The following is a 19,708-nucleotide window of genomic DNA, read 5'->3' as shown; positions in this document are numbered from 1 at the left end:
TCTAGCCCACCAACGGCTATTATTCAACAAATTATTAGCGCGCCATTGGCTGTCAAGTGGTTGCATTTAATTTGTTTTCCACCTATTCTCAATAAGTGACTCATTTCTGAATTTCATGGTGGCACTAGTATTAATTCATAATGTTACTGTTACTTGTTCAATTAAATTGCTCTAATTAGTATAACTCCATCAAATATCACTAGTATAATTTCATTATATTACAAAACTGGTGCGAGATCACCATCATTATATATCATACCACAAAACTAAAACATCGACGGACAAAACCACTCACTCAACCTCGTAAAAAAAGAAGAAGAAAAAAACACATTTTACAGTTGAAAAGAAGCACAACTTAAGTATACTTATCCGCAAACTTATTACAGAGAGCGAGCGCATTACTAGTAAGCTGCGCCACATTAGTCATCCGGGTCCGGATGGAATTCTTGATCCGGCCATTCAAGGCCTTGCCCGCAAACCCGTCCGAGCAGGTGGAGTCATCCGTGAGCGCGGCGCTTACCCACGTCTGCAGATTGCTCATATGCCAAGTGAACTCCGGGCCCTTGCCCCGCCCCAACTTCTTCAGCTCCTTCACCGATTTGCTCAGCCTATCCACGCTGTCGCTCATCTCCTCCAAGCAGTCCTTGATGGCGGACCGCTCCCTCGGCTTCAGCCCGCGAAACTTTGTGAGCTTGGCGACGAATGACTTGGCCGATTCCGCGGTGTCGACGCTCACCGTAAGCGCCGTCATCACCAGCTGCCGCGGGCTTTTTTTGATGGAGGAGGCGTATGTGGAGAGGGACTTCTCGCACACGGCGGGGTATGTTGTGGCTTTGCATGAGCTTCTGATGAAGCTGGCCGCTGGGTTGGCGGCGGCGGCGTATGAGAATGTGAGAGAGAGGATTATGAGTGAGAATATTGTGAGACTGTTGGGAGACCCCATTTTTTTCTTGTTTCTACGAATATGCTCTTCTTCTACCCTCTATTTATACACACAAATTTCATCCTTATCTGTAACTCTTTATTATGCCCATAATCAGGCCCACAACTGCTTGTCGGAAATTATCTTTTCTGAACATACATTTTTGAGATATTTATTTAAAATATTAGTATAAAATATTTTATGTGAGACCACTCATCCTTGAATAAATTACATTCGTCTTTTTGTACGGATTATTTGATAAAGTTACATAAATTCGATTGACTGTCTAATTAGTTAGACTTAATTTATAGTGTAGAGATTATACTATCTCAAGTTCAAATATTTGTTCTTTTAAGTCAGTTAGCGAAATGTCGCTACGATTTCATATCAGATTTGATGTGTATCGACTTTAGTATTACGACTTCAACTTCCGATATAGTCTTTTCATCGAAGATCTTTGAGGGAGTAGTATTATTATGAACATGCTGTGGTTAGGCCCATTGGGCCCACTTAGTGGAAATTTCAATAAGAAAATACCTGCAATCCGGCACTAATTTATGGTACGGTTTGGTAAAGTATTTAAAACGTACACAGCATAATATTATTATCATATTTTAATTTGCATTATTGAGGGTAGGCAGATTTGAATATTTGATCGGAGAGACATTAATCTTTTTCTGAAGTGTAGTATGTTGACAAATTTTGACATTTTGCTACCGACATGAACTTTGTGTGTGTGTGTGTGTATTTGTTATTTTCCTATTAATTGTAGTTTTGAAGACTCAAACAACTGAAAATTAATTTGACGTTACTGATCGACGCTTCGTCCTAATCAACAAGCATAAAAAATTAAACATGGGCACTGTTTTCCGCTAATCCGAATGGACCGAATCTACAAATTTGTCTCGAATATGCGCCAATAAAGAAAAATAAAAAAAAATACTGTAGTACTCCCTCTGTCCCATTAAAAATGCAACGTTTTCCTTTTTTGGTTGTCCTATTAAAAACGAAACGTTTCCTTAAATAGAAACAACTCTATCTCTACTTTTTCATCTCTCTTACTTTACTCTCTCTTCATTAACTCACAAAACAATACTATATAAAACCCCGTGCCGATTCTCAAATATTGCATTTTAAGTGGGACGGAGGGAGTATTAATGATAAAAATTATTTCCATATCTATCATATTTCTTTTGACACGTATGAGCGTGGAGTATTTAATTTCAACTTTTTCCCAATATAGTACGATCCTATAATAAAAGATGGCAGCCCTTTTGTTTCACCAAAGGAAAAGTGAAAAAACAAGAACACTGGTTGAACACGATTTTCATTCTGTGTGTGTGTGTGTGAGAGAGAGAGAGAGAGAGAGAGAGAGAGACTAATTGAGTGAAGCTTGTAATCAAAGCGTTCAGACGCTGCGCGTGAAAGTAGTGGGAACAAAATATTTATTCTTTTAATAAAGAATAAAGCAAGTGTATATCTTTAACTCAAAACAACCACCGTCCACACTTTCACATACCACAAACAAATAATTACATACACGGATATTATATTTTGGTACGTGCCAAAACTGTCATTATTTTTATATTCAAACAAATGCAGATTTTGGTAACTAATTTATAAATTTCCTGAATAAAAAATTTCAGAAACGATTGATAAGTGATAACGATAGCAACACATTCGTTATAGCATTGAACATTGGTTAATGATGAATTCCTAGGCCCAAATAAGCCCATATACTATAAGAAATTTATAAGAGTTTGTACGTATTTGGGCTGAGTACTAGTTTTGCAGACAATTTATGAAGAACAATATTGTAAACCCCCCTAATTAAAATAATCTTATGTGTATCATTGGTATAATCTTCGTTTCCCTTTTTCTAAAAAAAATTACATTATTTAAATTAAAACCAACTGTAATAACAGGGATTTTCATTAATATTTAGTACTAAATATTCATTATCTTTATTTAAGTCAATTTGCACTCACAGTTATTTTAGTATTGTGAACTCTTGAATTGAAATCAAAGAATACAAGAAAGCGAAAATTAAACTTTGTGTATCGAGAGGAATGTGAAACAGAACAGTATCAAGAGAGAACAATGAATCAAACTAACTTGATGTAAAAAATGGTGAATTGAATCGGAAGGAGAAATCTCCATTGTAGGAGGAAGAAAAAACTGCTCATAAACAAGACTACCGTGACAGAAGAGAGGAAAGAGAATAAGGGGAATTTCATTTAATGGACTACATTTTTAATGATTAATATACAAAAATTACAATAAGAAGCCTTATATATAAGCTAAGTAAACGAACAAAAACTAACTAATCAACTTAACTAATTAGTACTGTTAGAAATAAAAGGGTCGGTAGAATGGTTCGTTCTTATTCAATATATCAACAAGTTAGAGTTTACATGATTATATAGCCTAGGATATTCTATACATGGTAAACCTAGATTACATTCAATAAATGTGAAATATTCTTCCATATCAATTCCTGATCTCCCATATTAATTCCTGATTTTGTGCAATATCTTCTAACACTCCCCCTCAAGCTATGTAACGGGGTTGCCGATACTTAGCTTGCCAAGTACTTCTCGAAACGACTTCGAGTTCACCGCCTTTGTTAAGATGTCTGCCAGTTGATCTTCGGACTTGACATAGGGCATATCCACCACCTTAGCCTCCAAATTCTCCTTTATGAAATGTCGGTCTACTTCTACATGTTTGGTTCTGTCATGTTGTACCGGGTTTTCAGAAATACTAATGGCTGCCTCGTTGTCATAGAATAATCGACAAGGTAGCGTAGAGCGGAGATTCAACTCCGTCATCAACCTCCGTAGCCATAATATCTCTGTTAATCCACTCTTAATTCCTCTGAACTCTGCCTCCGCACTTGAAAGTGCTACTACTTTCTGTTTCTTGCTCCTCCACGTTACAAGATTCCCTCCAACAAAGGCAAAGTATCCTACGGTTGATTTCCTATCATTCGGATTTACTGCCCAGTCAGCATCAGTAAAACCATGTATCTCCATGTGTTCGTGTTTCTCAAACATGAGCCCATGCTCGGCTGTTCCCTTCAAGTATCGCACAATTCTTAGCACTGCCTCCCAGTGCTCTCCTTGTGGCGCATGCATGAACTGACTCACCACTCCTACTGCGTATGCAATGTCTGGTCTTGTATGAGAGAGGTAGATCAGCTTTCCAACAAGCCTTTGGTATCTCCCCCTGTCGGTCGGTTCTCCATCTTCCTTAATTTGTAGTCCGTGATTTTGCACCATAGGGGTATCTGCAGGTTTGCAATCTAGCATCCCAATTTCTGCCAATAGATCGAGTATATACTTCCTCTGGTTTATGAAAATCCCCCTTTTTGATCTCAGTACTTCAATTCCTAAGAAATACTTGAGGAGGCCTAGATCCTACATCTCAAATTCTTGGAATAAGTTCTTTCTGAGTTCTGCCATTTCTTCCTCATCATCTCCTGTAATGATCATGTCATCTACATAAATAATTAGGCACGTGATCTTGCCTTCCTTCTTCTTGAGGAACAGAGTGTGATCTGAATTACTCTGTTCATATCCATACTTCTTCATAACCTCTGTAAACCTCCCAAACCACGCTCTCGGAGATTGTTTTAACCCGTATAACGTCTTCTTGAGTTGACAACTTCTCCTCTCTGAAACTCTTCGGTGAACCCAGGTGGTGGTTCCATATACACAGGCTTTGGTAATTCCCCGTGTAGGAACGCATTAGTTACATCAAACTGATGAAATGACCAATCTTTGTTTGCTGCGATCGAGAACAACACTCTTACAGTGTTAATCTTGGCAACTGGGGAAAAAGTTTCAGCATAATCTACCCCATAGGTTTGAGTGTACCCCTTTGCCACAAGCCGCGCTTTATACCTCTCAATTGTACCGTCTGGCCTTCTCTTTATCGTGAACACCCATCTGCACCCAACTGTTTTTGATCCATCAAGCAACTTCCCTTTCACCCATGTATTGTTCTTCATAAGTGCCTTCATCTCAGTTAGCATAGCTTCCCTCCATTTCTTATGTTTCATAGCTTCTTCGGCTGATTGTGGGATCGCTTCTTCTTCGTATAGTGCAGCCTCAAAAGCTCGTGCCATCTTGGTGAGATTTCCTTGCACAAAATTCGCTACTCCATACTGACTTTTCCTCCCAATCCTCTCGGGAGAGTATCTTTTCGGTGGAATTCCCCTTGTAGTTCGATAAGGAAGTATAAATTTCCCGGTATCTCCGTCAACAGTGTTATTCTCCTCGTGGAGCTCTGTATCAACAGGGTCAGAAATAACTGGACTTTCAAGTGTCGGTTCAGGGATTACCTCGGATATCGTCGGAGGGGATCACATGGGGGCGGATGAGATGGCTCTTGTGAAGAGACCTGCTCGGCGGTAGTGACAACTGGTTCTGGTGGTTCCTTAATTCGGGAAGTTGGCAATAGCACCACCCAACTTAGGTAGTCCACAGAACTATCTGGAACACTCTCCCCCTGACTACTAAGGTGGGTGTGGTAAAAGAATTCGGTTTCCAAAAAATTACAGTTCATGGTGGTGGTGATTTTCTTGGTTTAGGGGTGAAAGCATCTATATCCTTTCTGGTTCACCCCATATCCCACAAATACACATTTGGTCGCACAGGGTGATAGTTTGTTTCTCTCATGTTTTGGGATATGAATATATACGGTACACCCAAATACCTTGGGTAAAAGGTTCATATTGTCTGGAATTTTGGCTTGTTTGGATAGTATATCGAGGGGAGTTTTCATGTGGAGGACTTTGGTTGGTAGGCGGTTGAGGAGGTAGATTGATGTGGCAATGGCTTCTGGCCAGAAAAATTTGGGAACTTTGGATTCAATCATAAGGGCCCGAGTCATTTCTAGAATGGTCCTATTCTTTCGTTCAGCTACCCCATTTTGTTCGGGTGTATAGGCACAGGAGGTTTGATGGATCACAGCGTTGTCTTTGCAAAATTGGTTCATAGGGCTGTTAACAAATTCCCTCCCATTATCTGACCTAAGGGTTTTGATGGTGGTATGGAATTGTGTTTGTATCAGTTTAAAAAAGGTAGCAAATTTATCAAAGACTTCAAATTTATGTTTCAGAAAATAAATCCAAGTCATTCTAGTGCAATCATCCACAAAAATCACAAAATATCGAAAACCATTTCCCCCAATAACTGGTGCAGGGCCCCATACATCAGAATGCACTAAAGAAAACATGGATTTCATACGAGTATTTGTAGGTTTAAATGATTGTCTGTGGCTCTTAGCCAAAACACAAGTTTCACAAGAAAAATCAGAAGGAATTGAAAGGTTCGGATAAAGTAATTTAATGTAACCAGGAGAGGGGTGTCCTAGTCTTCGGTGCCAAAGCCAAGTTTCCTGCTTTGTGGATCCGTGAGCCAGCATCGCACTACCATGTTGAGCTATCTCGTCCACGTAGTAGAGTCCCTGCTTCTCAGTGCCACGCCCAAGAATCCCCCTCGTCTGAATATCCTGTAAGATACAAAAGTCGGGATGCATCAGTAGTGTACAGTTTAATTCCTTAGTCACATGACTAATAGACATCAGCCTCTGAGATAAACTGGGAACATATAGACAGTTTTTAAGACGGAGAGTAGGGGAGATCTCAATCGTTCCAGATCCCATAACATTAATCAAATCCCCACCCGCGGTTTTAATATATGACTTTGGAATCTCACTAAAATCAAGAAAATCATTTCTATCAGGTGTCATGGTATCAGTTGCCCCACAGTAAAAAATCCAACCCTTTGAATCTCTCTCAGATAAATCTTGAACATGGTATGCAGCGGAAATTAAGGGGGAAAATTATTTTTAGACACAAAATTTGGGTAAATTTGTAATTTCTGGGACGTTTGGGGTTCAATTGCAGATTTATCAAAGCCTGGGGTCCTAAATAACATGTATTGGGGCTTCTTATAATATTTCGAATTCTGGATGGGGTCAATTGCAGAATAACAAAACTTATAATTAGGGTCTGGTTTTAACCCAAACCCTATACCTCCTTGGGCGGCGCCGTCTCTCGATTCCGTTCTCTCTGCAAAATTGCCCGCTCCTCGCACGTTGCCGCCGGTCACGCCGGTCGGCTGACCCTCCGATCGGACTCCGGTCCCCTGTCCAGTAGTCTCCCCGTCGTTTCTCCGTGAAACTCCTTCGCCGCTCACTCCGACGGCTAGCCTCACCTGGGCTTGAGTCGATCTCGCCTTTTGTCGTTCCTCCCACCATTCTAGGTAGCCCAATCACTTAAAGCAAGTCTCCCATGTGTGTTTTTGCTTCCCACAATGAGAGCACCATAGTTTCGACGTGTCTGGGCGATTTCCGGACGGCCGGCTAGTAGCGGCGGAGCGTGATGGTGGCAGACCTCCTCGATTTGGCGGTCGTTGGCTCTGGGCAGCGAAACCATGTCCGATCTCCCCCCCAAATGACGAATCGGTTCCTCCGATGGCTTCTCCGGTAGGTGATGGAGACGCCGGTGGCATGATGTGACGTCGAGCCGCCTTCTTCTTCACCATACCGTAGGCAGCCTCCGCTGATGGGGGGAGGGGGGTGGTTCCTCCTTCAATATCTCCCTTCGAACTGAATCATACTCCTGATTCAATCCTGTCAAAAACTTGATCAACCGCTTGTCGCTTGAGTGTGCACGGAATTGGTTGATTCCTTTGTCGCAGCAATCAATCGGTTGCTTCTGGCACCGATCGATGTTGATCCACAGCCCGTGAATCTTTCGATAATGCGTTTCTAGGTCAAGGTTCCCTTGTCTAATGTTTATTGCTTGTTCTTCCAGATCGTAGATGAGGTATCGATCTGCTTTGCTCTCGAAAGTCACCATTAAGCTGTCCCACAGCGCTTTGGATGTTTGGTGGTGTGCGAAATCGGCGATGATGTCGTTTTCAATATTGTCGACGATCCACGAGAACACCACCAAGTCGTTCTCCTCCCACACATCGAACCCTTTGCTTCCAGGCTCCGGGGGCTCGTTCTTGATGTATGAGTAGGCTCCTCGGCCTACAATCTTAACTTTGATCAACCGAGACCAAAGGGGGTAGTTTCTGCCATTGAATTTGAATGCAACAGTGATACTTTTGCTATTCCTCAAGCTTATTATTTGTTCTGGATCGGCTTTTGTGTCCTCTGTATCTGACATTTTGGTTGTAGGAACTGTTTTCTGGGCTTGATTTGGTCGGAAAAAGGGTCGAGAAAATGGTATTATTGGCTGTGATGAAGGTTTTCTGAGCCAAGATCGATCTGCTCTGAGGCCATGTTAGAAATAAAAGGGTCGGTAGAATGGTTCATTCTTATTCAATATATCAACAATGTAGAGTTTACATGATTATATAGCCTAGGATATTCTATACATGGTAAACCTAGATTACACTCAATAAATGTGAAATATTCTTCCATATCAATTCCTGATCTCCCATATCAATTCCTGATTTTGTGCAATATCTTCTAACAAGTACTAGTACAATTTATTTTCAATTTCAACACTTGTCATAAAACAGAAGAGAAATAACCAACGACTAGTAAGATCCTACGGCTCAAATTAAAACATCTAAACTAAGCCAAATCTGACGACTGCTGAAACTCCTCATCAGTTCGACCTCTTCTTGATTCATCTCAGCTTTAATCAGCTTGAACCACTTCGATCCAGCTTGAAGCAGCAAGCACACCAACAAGTACACTAGGACTGTTGATAACAGTACATTCGTCAATAATGGAGTAATATTCTTAGCGACACGATAATCAAATCTTGGTCGTACTATGTTGCATTGTTGCTCATTTATATATTAAAAAAAAAGGGTGCCGAAATTTATATTTCGCGGGAGTTAATTCGTATCACACCAATTAATAGTAGTACTAAAATATTTAAGAATTTTACATTAAAAAAATACTCCTCTAATGTCCTTGGACAATTCCATTCTATCCATGCATTGGGCTCAAAATCCAGCCCAATTGGCCACAAATACAATGTAGGAGAATTTTAACATTGCATTAATTGGGCTGAAGGTTGGGCTATCACACTAAAGTTAGTTAAATGGGGTATAATCTGTCACCTTATTAATTAACCAGAAAATACAGATTTATCTTTGTAACCTTATTACTAATTAGGTACTACTGTCAACCCGATTTAATCGTTCAGCAATTCACCTGATTAATTAGGTACTACCAAACCAATTTGTTCCTCGTGAAACCATGGGAGTTTTGAAAGTTGTATATTTCAAATTAGGAAAATTTTAGCCAGAAAATATGTACAGTATGATTTTGGTCCAAGGATTGTGTCTTTGGGGCCACCGCCTCTGTATTATGAAAGAATGATGATAGAGAGTCACTCAAGTTGAAGTTGGTCCTTTTTTCTCCAGCCAATTCATTATGGGGTGGCTTTTGTCTTCAAATTATCCATTTCAATGAGGTCCCCTCCAATTCCATTGTCATTTTCCAGTTTATTTCTCTTGTTTTCTCTGCTCTCACTGCCTCCTTATGACTTTTAGGGCCAATCACTCCCCATCCAAACTCACACTTATCAATCATAATTCAAACATACAAGAAAATTTCCATGTCATAAACCATATATATGATTGGAGTTGCGTGACTAAAATTCAATACTCCTATATAGCAGCCAACTTGGACTACGTAATAGTACAAGCTTGTTTGATGTTATCCTCACCAATTGCCTCGATTGTCCCTGCCTAAAAGCATATCCAATTTCATTTATTGTTTTAAGATAATATACTTATATTAACTAATCACACTCTAAAAGTTATACACTTATATCCCATCTTAATAATATTTTGATCGTTGTTTCAAACTTCTCGTTCAACTTGGAGTTACTACAAAATCTTTCATTTTTTATGGATGAGATTGACGGATAACCGGATAACGTTAGGACGTGTATTGACTCCAATTACGGTGCATCATTAATGAGCCAGCAATATGGGACTCAAATGGGCACGGATACTTGATTTGTTAGGGATTTTTTCATATTTGAATAAATACATAGTGTGGAGACAAATTACTTTGGTGTTTTATGTTGTAGTAGCAACTTGCATTACATCACATCTCTTAAAACATCTCAGTAAAAATAACTCTTACTTTCTCCGTTTTAAAAAAGATGATACTTTCCTTGGGTAATATGAGATTTTATGCACTTTTATGTTTTGGGTTAACTAGAAAGAATAAAATAAGAGGGAAAGAATAAAAATGTTTCCATATTTAGTTATGAATCATCTAGGTTTGGGACAAACTAAAAAAGAAAGTGAGTTATCTTCGGTGAGACGGGGGAGTATTTCTGAATAGATAAAATATTATTCTTTCCTTTTCAAACTAATTAATGTAATTACTAGGGCTAGGGAAAAATACCGAAATACCGGCCTTATCGTACCAAAAAAATACCGAAAATACCGAATTTTCCGTATACCGTGACTTTCGGTACGGTATGATACCTTACCGAAAGATTCCGGTAAGGTAACGGTATGAATTTTCAAATACCGCGGTATACCGCTGCATACCGAAATTCGGTATATACCGTAAACTAAGGTATATACCACAAAAATATAAACACAATTATATTTTATATTTTTTTAAATTATAAAATCTATTGTGAAATATAAATATAATTATGAATAAATGATATTTAATTTATTTTTAAAATTATAAAATATAAATAATATTCTAAATACTCTAATTTTCTATTTTAATTGATGTTGAAAGTCAGGTATACCTCAAAAGTAAGGTATACCGAAAATAAGGTATGGTATCGGTATGGAAATTCGTCATACCGAAAATAAGGTATACCGAAGTTCGGTATACCGAAAACTTTGGTAAGGTAAAAGTCTTTTCCGCATATCATATTTACGGTAAGGTATACGGTATGGTGGTTTCGGTAAGATATACCTTACCTACCCACCCCTAGTAATTACTCTATTGCTCGTGACTTTTTTTCTCTTTATCCTTTCTTTTGTAAAACGATGTGCTTCAACAAATGTTTCACTCTGACATGACATCCAAACCACTCTCCCAAATGATAGAAATTACCCCAAAATATAAATAATAAATGGTGGCCCGTCCCACAATTAAAAATGCAAAATTTGAGCTCTAGCTGTAACCCAAATAGGCATGCATTAATATGAATTAGTAGTTAAAAAGAGAGTGAATTAAAGATCAATGTGGGGTTGAGAGTCTTTATTAAAGACAAAAATCATCATCAACAATGCAAAGAGAGATGGACTACAGTACTGCAAAGAAATGATTAGTTATCACATAAAAAAATACGAAATGATTATTTATGAAATCAAGCACTTCAAAAAAATTGCTCCCTTGTTTGTTATTATCAAGTCAAACAAACAACATCTTTGTATTTAGGCGCCGTTGCTGCCTTTTCCGCAGATGTTGACTCCCGAATTAATTTTCCCTATTATAATTATTCTCTCATTTTAATTGGAGATACAGTTGTTTTATCGCTTATAATATGTATTATCATATTGTACACTATAAATATGCCTAATGTCACAGACATTATTATACTTTTATGCTTTTAATTATATGAACTCTCCATTGCTTTCAGTGGAAGCATGCATATATCACCATTGGGGGCCAAGGCATTCATTCATTCCCTAGCTAGACTTATCAGTATCTACTCTTTCTATGATTAATTTTTAGGATTAAATTAGTTCAAATACATTAATCTTGTTCCAATGTTTGATCTTGCGCATGATTTTCAAAATCTAACTCTCAAACACAAAGTTCACGTCAATAATTTGTACGTTTTCTTAATTTCAAGATGCCATGGAAAATAATTATGTGAATTTAAAAATGTAAAACGAAATCATTGGTTGCATGAAAAACTATGGTACCGTTCCGGCAGCAAAACAGGTGAAAGTTGTAATACTCCTATAAAATAATTTAATAGTAGTCTCTATGTAAAACTAAAATTTCATAAATTTTAATCCAACTAGCCAGATAAAACTAAAAATTAGAGTGTATTTTCCACTCTAACTCGCCTAGTCATTTTTTATATGTAAAACAAAAGGCTCAACTCACCCAAAAAGTAGTGAGTGATAATTTGATTCCTTTTAAGCAAGGAACTAGGACGAGTCATGCTATCAAGCAAGGACTAGTGCAATTAAATGACTGAAGTACTCCTATTCTTTTTCCTGATATATTTAAATTAAATTATTACTGTTGTAATTGCTATAAATGGTTATCAATTAATCACACTTAATCCCTTGTTCCTTACAGACGCCCATTAAACAATTAAGACCATATATAGAATAGGGAGCAAATCATTATTCGTATGATAGAGGATCGTGTCCAAAGATTGTACATGATTTTTTCATTTTAGATGAAACAATATAATAACAAATATTATAAGATGCAAACGTATATATTTTGATTGGAATTCCGGTAGAGTGACTTGTCTAATACTATCAATCACCATCCTTAGATTATTGCATGATGCAATTTTTAGATTGTCGCATCATCACTATACGCTGTTTATCCCTATTTGGGTAGACATGGAAAATACTATGAAAGGTGATTAAAAATTAGTACTCCTACAAAAAAGCTTTTAACATAAATAAAAATACTACTACTATTAGTAATTGAAACATCACCCAAATTGAATCCACCAATGCATGTGCTGTACGCACACATATAGCATCTTGTATCACTCATACCCATTTTGGAGGCCAATTATGATCGATATTAAAGTAATAGATCACATAATAATTATTAAAAGCTGAACTTTGAATATATTGTAACAACCGTGATGTCAAATTAACCCCATTACAGCTAGTACATTGTTTAACTACTAACAAGTAACAATAGTTGATGTAATAAAGTTGATACCAATTGTATCTCAAACGAATGAAGGCATTTACAAGGAGCCTGAAATATAAATCAACCCAGCCTATAGTTATCTTTTTGTTACTAGTTGGTAGGTATAGTAACTATTAGTATAACTTTAACTTTGATGCAATTAAGTTTCTGATAGCTATTGCCCATTGATATGGTGAAACCTAGCTAATAAATAATACAATGAAAAGGGCTTTCTTAATCTTTGCATTATTTTTTGAGAATAATAAAGACAGTAAGTAAGTAAAGTCTTTGATTAATAGTCGCACAATTTGTCAAAATTTACACTATTTTGAGCGCATATTACTAGTATTTATTATGAGTATGAGATGATTTCAATGGAGGTTGTCTTTTCGGTTTGGATTTATCTTAGTTGGAGATGCGTTTTGTCTCCGCATAAGTCTGTCATTTCAAAATTTTAAGATACTAGTAGGAGTATAATGTTAAACGTTTCTTTTCATCTTTTTCATTATTGAAATTATTTACTCCGTATTTTAAGTTATCCAACTTTTTATGCAATATTTTGGTCATATAAGAATAAAATTGTCCACTGCATGTCTACATAGCAAAAATCCCAATGAAAAAAAATGAAAATAAATATAAAATGTGAGAGGAAAGGCTAAAATGCTGAATATGCGGACTCAAAGAAACATCAATACTTCACTATGTGTCTTTGAGTACATGTTATAGGAGTACAATGTACTCCCTCCGTCTACGGTCTCGGTTTACCATTTTTGGGTGTCCCACTTTTGGAGTCTCGGTTGAAATATTTTATAAATAGTATCAGGCCTCACATTCCACTAACATTTTTCCACTCACATTTTATTACAAAAATACTATAAAAAAGTATGACTCACATTCCACTACTTTTTTTCACTAACTTCCTTTACATTTCTTAAAATCCGTTCCGAACTCAACTGAGACTTCTAAAATGAGACGGAGGGAGTAATACTCACGAAAAGTGACGGAGGAGGTCTATATGTAATTTGTCTACACGGTTGGGTTCAATCAATTCGATTCGGTTTGATTGGATTAGATTAATTTCTTTCACCACAATTATCTACTAGTACTATGATAAAAGATCGTAATGTAAAATTGCACAACATTTTTAATAAGAGTATAAAATAAAATACTAGTATTTTTTAAAAATGAAAACAAACTAAACTCTGTGAGATATCAAAAATAACATGAGGTCATCTTTATTATGCTTTTAGCAACCGTAACAATAAATAGAAGTCTCATTTTATCATTTTGATCGTATTTCATTATATATCTCTTTCATTGTTTATTAGTCTAAGTGATAGACAGTTCACATTTTATTACTAACTTATTTTACTGAGATTTTTATTATTAAAAAATAAATTTATAAAAAGAATATTCACAAATTACTTTTTTCACATTTGTTGACATCTGAAAAGAGATACTAGTACCTGTTGCCAGACTCCAGGCTACACCTGTGTGTGTATTGAAGATGTATTATCGGTGAAGCTGTATACACATTGTATAGGTGTGTGTATTGAAGCTGTATTTATACTCCATATACTCTGTATTATCAGAAAAGGCAATATATATACATTCATTCATACACGCAAAGTGTGCAAAACAAAAACTGATCGAAAAGGCTTTTGACAATGATTACCACTGTAAGTATTTTTACCATTGGTAAACTTTATCACAAAATAGCTTCTGTGTTTACCGAGAAAAAAAAAGGAGAAAATAAAGGAGACTGAATAATTAGCACAGAGGCTCAAATCCCAAAAGCGTCCGCGACGACCCTTGGGATGTGATAAATCTACCACTGTTGTCGCAACTGTGGGACCCTCACTTTCAATGCCTCCATTTTCAAATTACTCTTACAAATTCTGAACATTTTCAAATATCACACGAAACATTGGTTAAATTTTCAACCCAAAATTTTAGAAGCTTCAACTATAATATCCCGTTTACCATCTTGTTTTTTCAATTCTATCAAGTGTGGCAATGCATTATCAAAAATTAAAATGACTTTTCATCAGTACAGATGATGTAATAAAGCGAATGACCCAACTTGAACAGAAAAATCTCACAAATCATCTCGAATTTTCTTTCAATGGTGAAATACTTTCCAATTTCGGAAAGTTATTTTGATACTCAGAAACTCATTCAATCAAACGTATTAATTCCCAGAACAAAATATACTTGAAAATTTTAATGAACATACATACATACATACAAAACCGAAAAATAACGGATTAATTAAACAATAGTTTGTTTATAGTCAAAAGAAGGCAACACAAATTCATAAAACAGAAATGAAGCGTTTAAAGAAAGTTTACTGATCGAGCGCATTAGGGCCTGTGCAGTAATTGAAGACATGATTCCAAACCCACTGCACCAAGAATCGGCGTCGGATTCCGTTCATGTTATACGTGGCGCCATCCCTGCCGTTCAACATCTGGCCCGTGTAGGACCCGCCTCCTCCAGTCCCGTAAATGCCCTCGCACAAATCCGCTATCTCGACCGGGAAAACCGGGTCCTGACCCGCATACCAGGCGTTAATTAACGGATTCGTGGACAGCTCCGCTATCTCGTGCGCAATCACGCTTATCATCCCGTCCACCCCGACGTCACCGTTAGGCGACTTAACGGCCTTCAAACCCGGGATATAATCCGGTACGGCGAAGGGGTAGGCGCAGACGCCGGGGCAGAGCTTGGCCGAGTTCCCCACCCAGGCGTACGGCAGCGTGTAGCCGACGATGGAAGGGAAGGTGAAGTAGTGGAAACCGCAGACGTTGTTGCAGAAGTCCTGAACGTAGACGTCGTCTGACGTCAGCAGGAGGTAGACCCCGCTCTTGGGGTTAATCGGGAGCGGGCGGGTTGAGGCGGAGACGGCGGATTTTATCACGGACTGGACGGAGAGGCGCGTGAGGGACTTGCCGTGGGAGTAGAAGCGGTCGTTTTTCTGCTCGCCCACGTGGACGGTCCGGGAAATGTTGTTGTCTGTTTGATCGGTGTAGAGGCGCACGGTTTTCCACCACCCGGCGACGGACGGGGATTTGGCGTCGCCGGCGGAGATGGAGTCGATGAAGTCGCGGATTATCCGCTTCTGTGAGCTTTTCCAAGTGCCGTACCAGATTGGGTAGACGGTGATGTTGGCGGTGAGGACGGGGCCCATGTGGTACTTCAGGTGGACGAATTCCGAGGAGCCTTCGTATTTTTTTGAGCCGCCGTAGAGCGAATCGGTGGAATTGGGCCACGGCCGCCAGCATAGGACGGGCGCGGCGAAGAAGAGGGTGAGGGTGAGAATGAGCGGCGCTAGGTGGGACATGATTGGAATTGTGAGAAGGGTTGGGCTGGGAGAGTGAAATTGGATTGGGTGGGATATATAGTGATGAAAATATTATGCATGTACGAACAAAAGGAAATAAATAAATGGAAAGTGGAGACTGGGGAATAGAGGGTAATGTTCGGACAGATGGATTCTTAAAAGGTGTAGGTGGAGCCATGGGGCCCGTGACGGCATGATTGTGCAATTCGCCGCTGCTAACGTGGCGCTGCCGGATTCGCTCTCACGCTCTCTTTCTGTCTCTTTTGGCGGGAAAAAGTGTCCATGGAGGGTATTTCGGGAATCGCGGGTTTTGGAATTGGGGGCACGCCTTTTTTGGGACCGCTTCCTGCTTTGGATTTCTGTCTTGCGGAGGCTTTTGAATTGGAGGTTCTACTAATTTTTTGTTCCGACCTTTTATTTTATTTTACTTCTTTTGTGTCACATTTTATGGTATTTTGATATTCTCTTTGATTGTATATCTTTGAATGATAGAGATGATTCAAGTGTTGGGGAGACAGTAATTAAAAAAGAGGGGGAAAAAACTAGAATTGCAGTGGATGTGATGTTTTTTAATGTTGGAATAGACATCTCGATAAATTTTGAGGTGATTAAATTTTTGAAATTGGTATTTAGATGGTCGATGGAAATAGAACAACAAAAATTGAGCCGAATCAATCAGGCAACTACATATCAGTAGACTTAAAAGTATTAAAATTTTAAATATTTATACTACCATAAATTGTGTACATTATCTGTATATATATCATCATATGCATAAAAAACACTTCAATTTTAAGCAATCAACATTATTAATATTTATTCTTTTTATTGATTATATACTTCACTTAAAATATATAAATAAAATAAAAAAAAAGTAATGATTTTAGTAAACAACTAAAATTTACAGTAATATAATTAATTAGAAATCAAAATAAAATGAAAATAGGGTACTACTCCGTAAGTTAATCAAAAGAGTTGTGGGATTGTAGGAGTGTTGAGTGCGTGGATATATTTATAGATAAAATAAGGAAAAATAAATAAAATATTCTGAAAATGATTGTTTGAAAATATGTGGATGTCTATTTTTAATTAAATTGAATATCAATTTTCAAATTAAAATTAATAAAAAAATTTAATGATGATCTCATAATGTTCATCCATTTTTCTACTCCTTTGCCTGTTTTTGTATGTGTGCACGCAATGGAGCTGCGTGCTTTGGGCAGCTGCACCCACGTGCTTTAACGATAAGCACACGGACTCATAATTTGGGGCTTGGGCCGTCTCTAGGTGCACGGCCTCCATTATCTTAATCATATGCTTCCTTTGTTTAAAAAAGTCCACATGCTAATGAGGTGTGTTTAGGAGTATATTTTATGAAATAGTAATCCGTTATTTATGTCGATTAATATCGATAGTAATGAATATATCTCAATCTTTTTATAGATATAATGTAAGAGAATAATAGCTAGAGTATAAAAAATGATCTTTTCGAGTATATATATAAGGATTAATATCGTTCGAATGGTGGGCACAGCCTTATCCAATTAATTGGCGGGCCTAAGATTTTATGTGAATGTTTAAATGCATAATCCAACAAACTTACACATCAAGAAATATAATCCAACAATGCTTCATGTGTTTCATAGTTAATTATCTCGATCGCGTATTAAGAAACTTATAGCTTAATTAAAAATGCACTTAAATAGTATTAATAATTCCCTAAAAATAAGTAACTGACACATCAATTCTCTCTATATATTTTATTTCACGACCCTCAAGTATGCTTTATCATTTAATTCAATTTACTTGACTGCGAGCTAAACTCAAATTTTGAAAATAGTCAATGAGGATATTTTGCCATAAAATAAATTAAAAATCGTACTAGTATACAATAATAGATCTATTTAAATGAGTAATTAAGTGAGCGTTTTTAAGTTTGATATGTACATAGGCAATAAATCAGCCGTACATGGTACTAGTAATAGAAAATCTCATGAATCGGTATAAATTGATGGTTATAATTTATAAATCATGAGGATTGAAATAATTTGTACTATTGGTTAAAGTTTTCTTACATGTAGTTTTACTATTGCTTTTTTTTTAGTTCAATATACTATTGAATTGCATTGGGTAATATTATGCTGGATGTGTCTTAATTAACCCATCAGCTTTGTATATATATATAGTCAATGAATGAACTTTTTCTTTTAATAAAATTTTGGCATATCTACGTGTATTTATTTTTAAACTACTTTATGGGCAGCTCAACGTTTTCAAACTCAGACTTTATGATATGACCCAAACTTAATAAAAGAAATAATCAGTTTAAATACAATAATTATAAGGAAGCTTAAATAATTTCTTCTATACCACTGAAGCAATTTAAAGACGTGGGTCCAATTATATATGAATTCCGATCCGTAATTTTTTATTTTTATCTTCGGACGAAAATGTTTCTAGATATTATATAATATTGTATATGTTTGGAAATTAAATTTTATCTCAGTGAATGCAAATATCTCTGAGATAGGAGGCGATATGAAGATGGTTCATGATATAGGAGTATATATCTTTTATATAAAGAATTGATATTGATGGAATATAGGCAGCCCATGAAAATTATGATTTGTCTTTAACAGACCTACTTTGATCTATAATTATGAGCAAGAACTGTGTAAGTCTTCGCATCACCATTAAAAGACAGGTAGAAATTTAAATGAGTTGGGATATGATGTACAAATTTCTTAAGTGAGTGATACCCCACTTTCACCCACAATTTTTAAGCCATCCCACATTATTTTGTTCGTCATTTTCCAGTACAATATGCTATAAATTCCTGCCCATGAAATTTATGAATTCGGTCATCACGATTCTATCAGTATTCATGCACTACCCATATGTCAATATATTCATTAATTTTTCCTTTTATTATGCACTGTATTTATTTTTACATCTAGACTTCATCATTAATGTTGCATGTCTCTATGGACTATGATAGGAAGAGGGAAAACACTAACACATACACGGAAGTTATGAAAGTACAATTTTGGTTGATAATGGGAATTGGAGTCTTCAATTTCATATCGAATACATACTACATTTGATATTATAAAAATATTTGAAATTGAAGTTGGATTTATAATTTCAGATTTCTCGATTCTACGATTTGAAAAGTAGATAATTGAAATTTCATATGGTTATAAATTAGATATATTCATGCATATATCCATAGCATACACTAACACACATATACACAAAAATACACACAATGCACTCACTACACATATTGTGCATGCAATACAAACAAAATACACACCTACAAACATATATTGCAAGTGTGTGTGCGCGCAATGTTGTTGTGTGCGCGCAAATTCATCAAATGCAATTTTATAGTATTAATTACTTAATTTTACGAAACATAGAATTTGAAATTGAATTGGAATCCAATTCCGTACAATTCAATTCCATAAAATTCCAATATCGCATACCAAACTAGTCCAATGTGTAAATAATTTAAATTTGATCCGGAATCATTTTACGTATTTATAATCACCTACATCATCAGTAGTTACAATAATATAAATAAT

General features: G+C 36.8%; 2 protein-coding genes across 2 annotated transcripts; both read right to left on the bottom strand.

Moving 5' to 3' along the window:
* Positions 1–175: 175 nt before the first annotated feature.
* Positions 176–975, bottom strand: LOC125204609 (21 kDa protein-like). Its single transcript, XM_048103315.1, has one exon. The coding sequence runs from the start codon at positions 941–943 to the stop codon at positions 356–358; it is 588 nt and encodes a 195-aa protein (XP_047959272.1). The 5' UTR covers positions 944–975; the 3' UTR covers positions 176–355.
* A 13,977-nt stretch (positions 976–14,952) lies between these two features.
* LOC125204004 (protein EXORDIUM-like 3) lies at positions 14,953–16,198 on the bottom strand. The gene has a single exon (XM_048102543.1). The coding sequence runs from the start codon at positions 16,119–16,121 to the stop codon at positions 15,126–15,128; it is 996 nt and encodes a 331-aa protein (XP_047958500.1). The 5' UTR covers positions 16,122–16,198; the 3' UTR covers positions 14,953–15,125.
* Between the last annotated feature and the right edge of the window lie 3,510 nt (positions 16,199–19,708).

This window comes from Salvia hispanica, chromosome 2 (assembly GCF_023119035.1).
Source record: "Salvia hispanica cultivar TCC Black 2014 chromosome 2, UniMelb_Shisp_WGS_1.0, whole genome shotgun sequence".
Taxonomy (NCBI): domain Eukaryota; kingdom Viridiplantae; phylum Streptophyta; class Magnoliopsida; order Lamiales; family Lamiaceae; genus Salvia; species Salvia hispanica.
The sequence above is the reverse complement of the archived record's forward strand: the minus strand, read 5'-3'. Positions and strand labels throughout refer to the sequence as shown.

What these genes read in the sequence shown, in the direction of transcription:
- LOC125204609 (XM_048103315.1), bottom strand. Translation starts at nt 943, where the DNA reads ATGGGGTCTCCCAACAGTCTCACAATATTCTCACTCATAATCCTCTCT.
- LOC125204004 (XM_048102543.1), bottom strand. Translation starts at nt 16,121, where the DNA reads ATGTCCCACCTAGCGCCGCTCATTCTCACCCTCACCCTCTTCTTCGCC.